General features: G+C 38.2%; 1 protein-coding gene across 11 annotated transcripts in view; it reads right to left on the bottom strand.

Annotated features, from left to right (window-relative positions):
* Positions 1-13,816, bottom strand: part of GRID1 (glutamate ionotropic receptor delta type subunit 1) — an 845,372-nt gene that overhangs the window by 87,735 nt on the left and 743,821 nt on the right. For all 11 annotated transcript variants that reach the window (XM_039480948.1, XM_039480949.1, XM_039480953.1 and 8 more), the window contains 2 exons: positions 1,813-1,914; positions 48-245 (listed from right to left, as the gene is read on the bottom strand). In XM_039480948.1, coding sequence (XP_039336882.1) covers positions 48-245; positions 1,813-1,914 — 300 coding nt within the window. The remainder of the gene's footprint in view (positions 1-47; positions 246-1,812; positions 1,915-13,816) is intronic.

Consider the following 13,816-nt stretch of genomic DNA (forward strand, 5'->3'; position numbering starts at 1 on the left):
AAGTTAGCTGTACTCTGCTTGGAGATCTCTGCTTCTGCTCTCTGTACCTTGTTAATAAGTTCTCCAATCATGCCATTCCAAGAGCTGTTATGGAGCTGGTGTCCATACTTGCCATCAGGAGATTGATAAATCTCATACTTGAAGCCCAGATTCTTGGCAAGTGCATCCAAGACATCAATGGAAAATCCTTTATAGCGCTTCGGTTGCCCAAGTATGTTCTCTGCCACCATCACAAAAGGCTCTTCCTGAGGAAAAAAATAACATCTAAGCTAATATTTAAAGAAGTTTTTTTGAAATGCCTAAAAAACTGGATTTAACTCTCATCAACCCAGTGCTATTGTTGTTTTTTAGAATACTGCGGTTGTCCAGCCCAGAATAATGTAGTTTTATAGATTTTTTTCCATACGGTAACGAAGGTATCATCTACACAGGGAACACACTGAAATAATAACTAGAAAACACTTTGATTATTTTTACATTATTTAGCATTATGACCAGTCCTTCTTACAGGAGTTGTCCCCTGAAGTGCTTTTAGAGTTAGCAAAATGCATTTTGGAAATCATGCAATAGGAAATCCTGCAGGGCAATGGTGTTTCAGTCTGACACAGACTGTGTGCTCACTTGCCAAGGGAATGCCAGCTCTACTGATTTTACAGCTATTGCCGTTGGCCATGTCTGCAAACTGGTGCTGACATCCTCTCCGGATGGAGCGGCTCACCTCCCACAAAGAGGGGAGATATGATCACAGCCTTTATCAGCTAGAGGGAAGAAAGATAAAAACAGATGGAAAGAAAACTGTCCTAATGATCTCCTACGGTTCTCCAGATCTTTCTAATGCACTTTGATCTAGGAGAAGAGAGAAAATATACATAGAAAAATAAGTAACTTAAGAAGCATGCATTATTTACATAGCCAACTATAGCATCTTTCAACCAGAGGATGACATTATTATAATGAAGAACTGGTGTGGGCATATAGTTTTGGTAAAGAAGAAAAACATAATGAGGTCACCATGTTCAGCATATTAAGTAGTTATAAAGTAACTGCTCCCTTAAAAATATATATTTTAGTGGCTTAGCCAAGCAGAAAATTAATGAACTACCCTTTTATCTCTGGAAATAAGTTCAAATCCTAATTTATTCCCCATGTAGCTTTTAGCTAAGTGGAGCTCCAGTACCTTCTACGTTACAAGTGGTAAGTGGCCCTATACCATCACATAATGTGAGAAGATTAGAAGACCTCTCCAAGGAAGCCCAGAAGTCTTTCTAAAAGAGATACTTTAGCTCAACAAGCAATTATGGACTTAATGAAAGAATCGCTTGATGAAATTCTATGGCCTGTATTATGCAGGAGGTGAGAATAGATGATCAAAATGTTCCTGACTGGCCTTAAAATCTATTAATCAGTACAGGAAAATGTTACAGGTTAGAGTAAGGAGCACTGTGGCTGAAATTCACCCCTGTGCAGAGACCAGTACAAGACCTGGACACTATTTGACTCGTGCACGGGGGTTGTATTGGTCATCTGCACGGAGGTGAATTTCAGCCTGGGTGACTGTTTGAGACTAGCACACAGTCTCAGTATGCAATTCTCTAAACTTCTGATTTTAATGAGCATCAACAAAGTCACACAAAAACGTAAAAGTCCTCCATCTCTCTTCTCTTGCTTATGCAGCTGGTCAGCCCAAGTAGATGACACAGAATTAAAAAAGATAATGAAAAATTATGGGGGGAGGGGAGGGAAAAACCAAACATCCTTTCACAGCATTTTTATTTTGAGTATTTTGTCTCCTGAACTCAAATAGGATCATACCAAGACAGTCACCACTTTCAGTGTCAGTCCTTGTAAGTCACTGCCCAGACGGCGTTCTTGTAGGCTCCCATTCAGTCCCTTTTCAGAGTCCCATGTTGCCAACTACAAATGGAAATAATACAGTGAGCATGAAGGCAATATTAGGCATGTACATTTTTAACATTTACCTGAAATGTTTTAACAGCAATTTGACTGAATGGTTATATTACAAAACAGTAAAGAGTAAAAAAAGGGAGGGCGGGAGAGAATGAGGCATTTTTGCTCCCCATTAGTGTCTAGATAATGATGAGTGAAATTTAAGAGGATAAAAATGCCCAAGTACTTTGGCTGAATGTGTTTTCTTCAATAAATCTGCTTTGTTATCTACAGTACTTGTCATATCATTTCACCTAAGTCACTTTGATAAGACTTTTCTTTTTGGCAAGTTTCTATTGCATCATCATCAGCAAGATTACCTGAGGTCTCACCACTGCTCCCTCCCTGTTCTCATTCTCTGCCCATACTTCAATCCATTCCCCACTGCTTATCAAATGCCAGTTCCTTTCTCCGGTGCACAACCCTGTATCTTATCAATAAGTAGTAAATGCTTGATATTGTTGGCATCATAAGGAATGGAATTCCCTTCCATCTGTATGAGAATGGCTCTTCAGCTCCTATCTGAAGACTTATTTCCTCTCCTTGACCTAGAACTCCTCACCATCTTGCTAACAATCACATCCATTTCTCTCAAACGCCAAGGTTGCTGAAGATCAAACATCTCCTAAGCTTTAAAATAAGTTATAAACCTGGGGTATGCACCCTGCTTAACCCCAGCCCTGCAATATTTATTGATGCTACTTTTGTCAGTACATCTACATGCATTAGTTTTCAATTAAATATTATACAGCACATCAAACTAAATTGTACTGCATTTTCTGACAAGAAGTCTAATGTGGTAGTCAGCCTCAGAGGACCTATTGGATTTTTCACAGTGAAAACTCTCTCCTTAGTTAGTAGCAGACTGTTCCTTTTACCCTAGAATAGAATCCATGAAATTGTTTTGTTCTTGGATGGAAATAAGTGATATTGAGGTTAAATCTCTTGTGTTTGTCATTAGCCCTGCACTTAGAGATATATAGGCAAGTATTTATGCTGCTAGCTGTAGGCATACCCCTTAGAAATTAAACATAGGCCAGGGAACTCTAAAATGTGGCTTCTTCCAGTTGGGTATCCTTAGCGTAAAGAGTAAAACTTTTCCTGAGAAGGAATGTATTTTTCTGATAATGCCTCTGGTTAAGAGTCCTACGAGACTTACTTCTGTTACTTAAATTTTACCATTCACCCCCAAAAGTTGGACCAACACACAACAAATAATGGGGGACCACATAACAAATCCTCAGCCAGGGCTTTGGATACAGTGAGTACATCAAAATAATAATCTCACAGATCCATCTTAGTTTGATGATTGGTTGGTCATAGGAATGAAATGAGCTCTAGAGTTATTGTAGATTTCACAACAAGATTCACGTACCTATGAAAACTGGGTACAGTATAGGAAAGTCAGGAATTAGGCTACATCTACCTTAACACATCTGAGAGTGCTAAGAGGTGGGAGGTATAGGTGGTGTCAAAAGCTACAATGACCCAAACCTGAATGCTCACACACTGCTATGTCATTTTGGAAATACCACCCTCTGGGTGAAGTAGTAATTCCACTGGGATAGTCTCCTATGAACACCTACAGCCATGGCCAGTGGAATTTAACAGGAAAGTTCAATTTTAAATTTAATGTCATATATTTGCTCTCAAAATAAATCTAAATAAATAAATAAATAAATAAAAACAAATAGGAAAAATCCTTATAATTTAACAAAGCAGGCCAGATCCTCAACAAATATACAACAGCATAGCTTAATTGACTGAAAAGGAGCAAGTCCAGTTTGCACCAGTAGAGAATCTGGATATTTATTCAAAGGTAGGAAGCAAAACACAACCCTGTATTACTCACCATCTTCTTTTTCAATGTCTTAGCAAACAATTCCTTCTTTTTACCCCTTTTTTCTTCCCCACCTTTAAAAATAGCCTTTATCGGAAGACTAAGATATGAATCATTTGAATATAATCTAAATACAATCCGCACCAAGGCTGGGAGTTCTCAAAGAGGAGCTCAACAATATGCCAACATAAATAAGGAGTTTTTTTCTCTTTCGTTTAAAAGAGAAAAGGGGAGAAACTGGATTCTCATATATTAAATAGGATGAGGTTCAGGAAGGAGGGGAATATGTCTAAGATATTTTTATGGTTTCTCCCTATTTCATATCAGCCTCAACTGCATACTGTTTTGTATGCAGAGGTAAATTTTGCAGTCTATAAAAAGTAAATGATGCAGATAAGGTTGATAAATGGAACATGAGGAAAACCTTTTACCAAAAGGGATTCTTCCTCTGAATCCTTGAGCTTCAGACCATTTCATTTGTTCATAAGTGTGTCAATTTTGACTTCCACTTGTTCTTGTAGACAGAATTTTGTTTATAGGATCAATGAATTTACGGTTATATACACCAGTTCTTGACAGCTGACCTGTCAAGATCAGTCCCTGAAAAACTAATTTCCAGCACTGTTAAACAAAATGAGTGCTGCTGCTCTTTGATAAGACAGTTACAATTTTCATTCTTTGTAGAAATGTGCTATACTTCTACCAGAAATCTGAAGCCAGAGGTTACAGCACAATCATCAATTGATAGGAGATGTATGGCTTCTAAATCTGATTATGACAAACAACTGCTCATAGGATCAGCCACTTGTAGAATAAATTTCATAAACCACTGGTCTCTGGAAAATATATTTGCTGAAGCAATCCAGGGTATTCTTGATTCTCAAGTTATTGAATTGCAGGGTTTGGGCTTCCTGGTTGTGTCTTTAATAAAGCTTTTGGCTTAAAGCCTTCCAGCTAGGCTTTCTTTCTGATTAAGGCTTGTATTGTGCATAGCCATATTACAGACAAATCCTACATTCCCTTCATAAAACAGAAGATCAATCACCACTGAAGTCTAAACTGGAGAAACAGCTACAAAATCCTGATGAAATTATCATTTCGTTGGAAATTCTGGCACAGGGCATGGTGCTAATATTTCTCAGATAGTTGTTGTACTTGTGAGAACATTAGCTGAGAAAATCTTGGAAAGAAACTAACAAGCGTAATTGTATTTTACAACACTAAATGCAGCACATGGTCATGCACACACAGCATATACAACAGTGAAACATTGTTACTAGTTGGTTAATGAACTGTTAATGAAATATTGTAAAGGGTCTGATCCTATATGCTATTAAAAGGCCCTAGGACATGCTGAGTGCCTTCCACTTCTCCTGACTGGGAGCTCAAATTGCTCAGGACCTCTCAGGAGGCACTTACATATTGTGTGCTTGGACTCCATGTGCTTCCATCAATAAGTAAGGAGCCAGATCCTGCTAGTTGCCAATGGGAGATACATACACACAAAAGATTGGCCAGATTGTTAATAAAGTTCCTCATCTCTCTCAGCCTTACTCATGCAATTGGTCCCATTCAAGTTAGTAGGTCTGATTGTGCTTTCACACCAGAGAATATCTGAAATAACTCCACTGAAGTCAATGGAGTTACATTGATGTAAAATTGTTGAGTAAGAACAGAATCTGAGCCAATGAGGCTGCTCATAATAACAGTGTTAAGTCACGCAAGTAACACTGGCATGGATTGTACATAGATTATAAGTACATTATGTTTTATATGATCAATAGTATATAGTAGCAAAGACATACATTATCCATAAATGGCAATATGATTATATAACTATTCGCTTATGCATCAACTGCCATTGCAAATGCATTTTCCTTAAGAGCAGTACTTTGATATAAATTTTACAGCTATGTTCAGTAAGCCATTTATAATTAAATCCACAGCCATTTCAGTGAAAAAATGCAGACATACTATTGACAATTAGACAGTAAACATTTACTAAACCTCATATAAGTGTGTGTAGAAATAAATGTCTATAACAATCAGTATAATTCGATCCTAAAATTAACAGATTTAAGTGGGAAAATGTGTATTTTATCTTTTCTACTAAAAGATGAAAATTGTCCCTTGCACCTATCAAGCAAATATAGCCGAAAAATTGAAAGTGACATAAAAAGTGAATATTTATATTTATACCACATCAGTAACTAAGACCACCCACATCTATATTATTTAAGTTCAGGATATAGTAGTTACTGTCAAAATAATCTGTGCCACTATCATCTTACTCTCCTATTAGATATGACATCACCTAACATGATCTACTTTTCAAATAAAACCTTATCATTTTTTAGCAGAAGCACATTAATTGCTTGAAAGGGTTTGCAGTAACCAAAAACATAGATCTTGAATCCTGCCAAGAGGTAGCAAAACCTTGCTTGGGAACTCCTTTGTAGCATAAAGACCTTTTTGGATGTTTAACACTAGGAAGAAAGCAAAAAGGGAGGAATATGTGTCAGGCAGTCATTTCTCAGAGCATGAGACATGGACCTCTAGTTCAATGCAAACTATGTTTCCTAGAAATGTGGAAACTCAGTCCAAGCATGGAGACAGATAAACTAGTCCATCCTATCCCCAGTCAACCTGATTAAAGTTAACTGAAATGGACTCCTAGGCCCATTGCAATTCCAATACAATACATTTTTGTATTTTATGGCAAGGGAGTAGGTATCAAAATATCTTAAAAATCTTCTTGTGCTATAGTAATTTATTTACATGTTGGACCACTCTGGTTAACATTGCCAGTCATTTATTGTACAGCCAAGTTAAACAGATCATTTGGAAGGTTTCTTGTTTCTTCCTCTCAAGCATCTGGTACGGGTCATTGTCAGAGATAGGATACTGGCTAAGTCTTGACAAGTGAGCGCATCCAATATGGTGTTACTGTGTAACACCACCTGCTCATGTTGCAACAGATTTACTTTTAAATATTGTTATATACTGACTTCATTTTACAATACCTTTGTGTTAAAGATGTAGCCTGCTTCTGAACACCCACATAATTGGAATATCAGTATTCAATGGATGGGTATAATCGGTTTAAGACAGATACTGTAACAAGGGAAGAAGAGGTAGAAGGTGGGCACTATATGGTCAAAAGCCTTTATCCTGTCTGTGAGGTAAAATCTGACAATGACAAGTTTGGTGCTGGGATAATTTGGTTGAGAATTCCATCAGGAATGAAGTAAAGGAGAAACACAGTGCACCTCTGCCTCTGATTAATGGGATCGGACAGCAATAGCTAAGCATTCATGGATCAGCTCCTGAGATGCTTGAGAACTAAGAAACCATACTAATGTGGGACTCTTACTGCCCAGGCAAACAGAAAAAAACAACCCTCAAAGCAGTTCTTAGACTATGTGAAGAACAATTTTATGATCCAGAAAGCAGAAAACCCAACCAGAAGAGAAGTCATGTGATACAAATAGAGAGGAGCTGATTAAGGACACGACAATAATAGTGACAGTTAGTTTCATTCACTGTGAGATATATGAATTCAACTTAGGATGGAACAGCTATATAACCCGCTGGTCAGCATATACTATGCATCCCCTCTTTGCGCCCAATCCACAGAAGGTATGAGTCTGTTACAGATGCCAGCTACAGAACTTGGCTCTTTAGTTCAAACTGTGGAGACTCATGCTACAAATTTCTAAGATATTTGGGCACCTAAAGATAAACATGCAGGGTTAGCTCCATCCATGGGATTTAGACTCTGCATTGCAAGGCCTAGAATTTAGGCACTCTACCACCTAATGGAATCCACAGCCCTGACCTAGATATCCAGGCTCCCTGTACAACACACGGAGAGCACTGAGTGCCTGAGAATGGGATTCACAAAAGGCTGCAAGCTGAGCATGAACTGTTTAAACTAGCCAATATGAAATGCTAAGGAGAGGGGTGTGACCTAAGTGGCTCTCTCTGAAGAGCAGGCATCACATAATAGGAGGCACCTCCCTCTGCTTGGGATTCACAGCAGTGAAAGCTCTTCCGGAGTCAGGAGCCTGAGACAAGTCATCCCTTCCTCACAAAAGATAGCCCAGCGGTCAGAGCACTCTTGCAAGAGGTGGGCAATCCCATCTTCAGCTTCTTATTCTGCCTGATGTGGAGTAAGAAATTGACCCCAAAAACATCAGCTCCCATCTCTCAGGTGAGCAAGTCATCCAGAGTACCCCATAGCTCAGTGATTAGGGCACTCATCTGAGAAACCCAGATTACAGTCCCTGTTGCAATTAATGTGGGATATGCAGGCCACTGAATCACATGGAGGAAATCTTTGTTGCAGTCTGGTTGATCCACAAGACAGTCCACTTGGCATGGCAAGGGGCCTGCAAAACAATTGGTCAGTCATTCAGTAAATCCTCAGAGCAGCGAAGAGAAATCATGTAAACGTGTTCTCTGCCACTCCAGTGGCATATCTTTCCCAAGTAAGCCCTTTAGAGGCAGTGAGTTGCTCTCACAGAGCAACTTCTGCAGGGAAAGATGGAGGACTAAGGAAGAGAGTACCGTACAGGAACTGCCATGCTAATGCTTGGTTCCCTGCCACAATTCTGTAATGTATCTGACAGAGAGCACTGTGTTCCTGTCCAAGAGAATGATACATGCTAGCACTGTTATTGCAGTGTAAATGGGCCCTTAGAGTGTGAATTCTTCAGGGGAAAGACTGTAGCTTATTTTGTTTTAAAGTGCTGTGCAAATTTATGGTGCTATATAAATGATAATAAAACATTTCTAGAGAATAACTGAAGCATGAGCATTAAGCAGCATGACTTTATAATCAACAAATCATTCTAGACAAACTTGATTGCTTTTTTCGATAGAATTGCAAAATTAGTAGGTAACAGGAAAGAAGATGGCATACAATACCAGTATCTAAATGTAAGTAGTGTACTTCAGTCTGTGTCTCCTGAAATCTTACCTTGCACCATTTGAATTAATTTCCTGCGGAAAGGCAATATCATATGGCTTACAAACTACCTGATGAACCAGAGTCAAGGGGAACAATCAAAAGTGATGTATCAAGTTGAAAGGAGGCATCTAGTGGATGCTTCAGGGGTCTGAGTTCAGGTCTAGTCTTATTTAACAGCATTATTAATTATTTGGAACAGGGAATAAAATAGCACACTACTAAAATATGCCGATATTACCAAATTACAAGGTATTGCAAACACAAGTGAGGATAGAAAAATAATATGAAGAGAGAAGGAGCAGTAAGAAATATGGGCATGAAATAATTTGTCTTGGAAAAATGCAAGCTAATCCCTCTGGGGGAAAAGAATCCAACACACATATATGCAAGTGGAGGGAGAAACCTGACAACAAATGTCAAAGAGATGCATAGGGGTGAAACTGGACAGCAAATGAGTGAAGTGTTTGCTATGTGATATGACTGCAATATTGCCAATGTGATATTGGGCTGTCAAGTGGAGACAGCCCATGGTAAATTGCCTGGGAGACAGTCCCTCTCTATAAGTAACTGTGGTGAGGCCACACTCATAATATTGTGTTTAGTTCTGGGAAAATCAATAGCAGGAAGAGGTAGAAATATTGGACAGAGTTCAAAGGAGAGCAACAAAAATTATTAGAGGGCTGATGGGACTGGCTTATCAAAAAAGATTAAAGGAACTAACCAGGTATAGCTAGGCTAAGAACAACTAAGGGTATGGCTACACTGAAGCTGGAGGTTTAATTTCCAGCTCACGTAGATGTACATGTGCTAGCTATGATGAAACTAGAATTAAAAACAGCAGTGTAGCCACAGCTTCATGGGCTTATCTGACACCCTAGCTATGCACCTGGACAGCTAAGTCCATCATGCTGCCTGCACTGCCATGGCTACAAGTTATTTTTAGCATGCTAGCTCAATCAAAGCTAGCATACCTACAACTAGCCAAGCGAAAATTACATCTCCAGGTACAGTGTCGACATAGCTTGAGACATGCAGAAAATTTATACATACCATAAAATAATAATGACTATTACTACTTTGAATCTATATAATGTCTTTCTTATGAGGATCCAAAACATTTGCAGTTTGCAAAAAAACAAAAAAACTCATTAAGCCTTGCTACAGACTTTGAGATAAGAAAAGGACATGGAGAGATCAATTCAGCAGTGCTGAAATGCAAACTGTGTGTGATGGAACATGTAACAATGTACAGCAACAGTTTAAGGTCTCGATCCAACAAACATTTTTGTATGTTCTTAATTTAACATACATGACTAGTACCACTGAAGACTATGGGATTACTCAGCTGTAAAGTTAAGTATGTGCATAAATGTTTGCCAGATAAGAGTCTAAGACAGGAAGTAAAGAAGGATATCATGTTCAAGTGAAGATGAAGGAGAGATTTAAATAGGTAAAATGTAATTACTTGAGTTGGAATTTGGTCAGAAAACATAGATATAACCCCCTATGCTTTTGAAAACCATATAGCAAATGGCCAGGACTTAGATTCTACAACTCATCTGAAAGACAACACTTCTAGCAACATCAGGCCCACAAACCATGCAAGGGAGTTGGTTCAATATGGGCACAGAGAGAAGAGTACCACTCACTGAATCACCATCACATAGATATTCCTAGGAGATCTTTCATTCAAGTACTGATCCAGCCCGGTGCTGTGGGAACACAATGGATCATAACGCAAAGCAGTATATTTGTAGGTTGTGAACACAAGAATGGAGATAAATGTTTTAGGATGGTCAAACAGCTAAAATCTAGTATAAAGGGATGAAATTAAGTAAAGACAATTTGTGGATTAGTATTAGAAAGATCTCTTTGACCGTAAAATCATTTAGAGTATGGAATGGTGCTCCCATTGCATTTTAAAAAAAATAATAGACATCATTAGAAATATATCATAAGGCACAATCACCCTTGTCCTGGTGAAGATCTGGTGTTCTAATAGGGGTTTTTAACTCTAATTTTTGGAGATTCTCCAGAAGCCTCTTTAAAAGCACAGGGCCACATTCTGTCGTCTATTATACTGGTGTAAAATCACTGAAGTCTATGGAGTTAATCTGGATTTACCTTTGTATGATACAGAACAGAACCTAGTCCTACTATATTTATGGTTTGTTATTATAGAGGAGTAAAATGTTACAAAGTCAGATGCAGTAATTGTCAGATGAAATCATTAACCAAATCTAAATTTAGTAAAACGCCTTGTTGCCTTGAAAGCCAATTGTTTTGAATAGTAAAGAGAGCCCTGTGATATAAAACAAGTAGTATAATCGGTAGTATACTTATATCAGAGGAAGCCATGGCAGCCTGTACAGTGAGCTATAGAGGCTGCTTACAATATTTGTGATCGGGACATCACACAGAGAATACACATAAACCTAAGCCAGTGGCTGTTTATATTCCCTGTAACTGATATATAGCACAAGGGACAAAGTAATCTAGTCATTGACACTGTCCAGTCACAGAGATATCTTCAGTTGTGTATTGTGGATGTGTCATACCACCGGTGTTACATATTCATGGATCTATATGTTGATTATTAATTGTATGCTCCCATGCTTCCAGTGGGGTGGCAGATCCATTGTTGTGCTACAAGATATGCAAAATGAAACATCACCATGACCAGATAGTTGAAGCAGGATGATAGGATACTGCAACACAGAAACAAAAGCAACCAAAACCAGTAACTATTAATGATCCTGCAGCTGCTTTGAATACTGAAGAAACACATCCATGCCCAATGCTTTGACCAAAGCTTGAGCAAAATGTTATAAAGGACAGCAAATACATACTAAATAGAAAGAGTAACCAAGCAGAAGTGACAAGGTAAATGGAGCCTGTTAATTCTAGTGATATAAATGTATAAATATGCCATCTCCACCTCTGATAGAATAAATTGCCTCCGTTAATACTATTCTTTGTAGGAACAGTGACAGCAACATGCTAATGATGGTGAAAAAGAGGAAATTAGTGGGGGACATTGGCTGCCGTGGCAACTGTAAGATACAGTATTTAATAAAACAATCATAACAGTGAGAAAAACAGTATGAAAAAGAACATTATGCTCTAGCGGCTTTTGTGTATAATATTGGCAACTATTGCATTGCCACAAGGGTTTTGTATCCTATTTCCATAACAGAGTAAATCAAAGGTATGGAAATCAACATGCAAAATACATTAAATGTTTTTATTCCTTACTAGTTCCAACATGTGTTTGTAATGTAAAAATAGAAGAGTCCCCCCTTTTCTGCTATAATGCCTTCCATCTGTCTCATCCACTTAAGAGTGAACAACATCATACAATGGAACAACACTGCTGCTTAATTATCTGGTAGGATTGCTGTGACATAACAAAATGTATACTCTGCCCACCAACCTCACTTCCTGAGCTTGAGCATTCTGCTTCCAAATATCCAAGAGAGACTACCAGATCAGGTACAGAGCAACTGGGAATCAAACCCAGATCGCTACATGGTGCTGCTGACTACCAGTGTTTATGGCCAGCCATCTCTCTGTACATAAGTTTAAAAATGATAAAGAATCATAATAATTGGACCAAGTCACATAGAAAATTTATTTGTGAAGGCACTAAGAGGTTGACTGAGAAATAATTCAAAATTGCCTCTTGAAAATACATTAACCATTTGGAAACCGAAGTAGCTCTCCTATCTCCTTTCACAATTGCATAGGATATTAAAACAAACACATTGTTGTCCAATCTACATATAGCAGGTGCTTGAAGTCAAATGAATACTGCAAATTCTGCATGCTGCTATCAAACTGGGAGAGGGAAGGTAGGTGTGCACCAGAGTTGCTTTTTGTGGACAAAACAACATCTACGGCATCTGCCATTTCTAATTATCAGCGGATTATAATGAAAAAAACCCATTTCACACAGATAGACTTTTTATATAGCTGCCAAACAGATACAGTGTTATCTGTGGAGAAGTGAAATGGGGAAGCTATTTTGTAAAAAATAGGAAATTCATTTGGAAAAGTTGAAACTAACAAAAAAAATAAAAATAAATACAAGTTCTATTCTCTATAGATTTTCACATCACCCTCATCACCCTAGTATCTGAGCAACAATATCCCAATTATAATCCCCTTTGCTGCAGAGGAAAAGGGAGAAGGGGCCTGTAGCTATAAAATACTAAATATTTGGTATCTCTTCCAAACTCTTCACATATAAACTTTGCACTGGTGCAATTAATCAAATAATTGCAATTGGTTATGCTAAAATGTCTGCCGTTTCCGGCAGTCAGTCACTATTTTTTAAAATAATACTAGGAATATCTTTCTGAGTTCTCATTCTGCTATATATACACAAGAAGTTATTTTCTTCTCTGTCCATAGCTGAATTTTTCAGTTGCATGGTTCAGTGGACAGTCCATTCTGCCACTAGGTCAGAGACTTGGGTTGAAGGATAACTGAACAGCGGCACCTTACATTATTGCTGGATTCACAACATGAGGGGACAATTGAAGTTTTCACCCAAATTATTTGCTACAGGAGGACTTAAGTCTATCTCTCTGTGTGCAAGGCCCACAGCTGAAGAAAATACATGAACATTTCTCTGGGAAGATACTCTAAATTGTATTTGGCCCAGATATGAATGAGAGATACCCATCTCCCTCAGTGATTAGTAGGATGTTTCACACCATCCTATCTAGTAGTCAGCCCAAAAGAGAGTTATGTAACTCCCTGACTGATAGCAGACTAATAAAAACTAGATTTCTAACCCCAACAGGAGCAAAGGGTGAACCGTAACCTCAAGCTTAAAAAAAAAACTGACCTTAATAATGATGTCCTATTTAACCCGTACTCTTTCCCAGTCTCTAGTCACAGAATAAAAATATAGGCCAAAGTGTGTTCAGCCTGAGAAAGAGACAGAAAGATCGGACTGTTGGAAAGTTATCAGAGGGAGGGGGTAAACTGGGATGTCTGAGATATTTATATCAGATAAAATTCAGGAAAACTCAGGAGTAAATGCCTGGTCT

The sequence above is a fragment of the Mauremys reevesii genome, linkage group 7 (genome assembly GCF_016161935.1).
Source record: "Mauremys reevesii isolate NIE-2019 linkage group 7, ASM1616193v1, whole genome shotgun sequence".
In the NCBI taxonomy this organism is placed as follows: domain Eukaryota; kingdom Metazoa; phylum Chordata; order Testudines; family Geoemydidae; genus Mauremys; species Mauremys reevesii.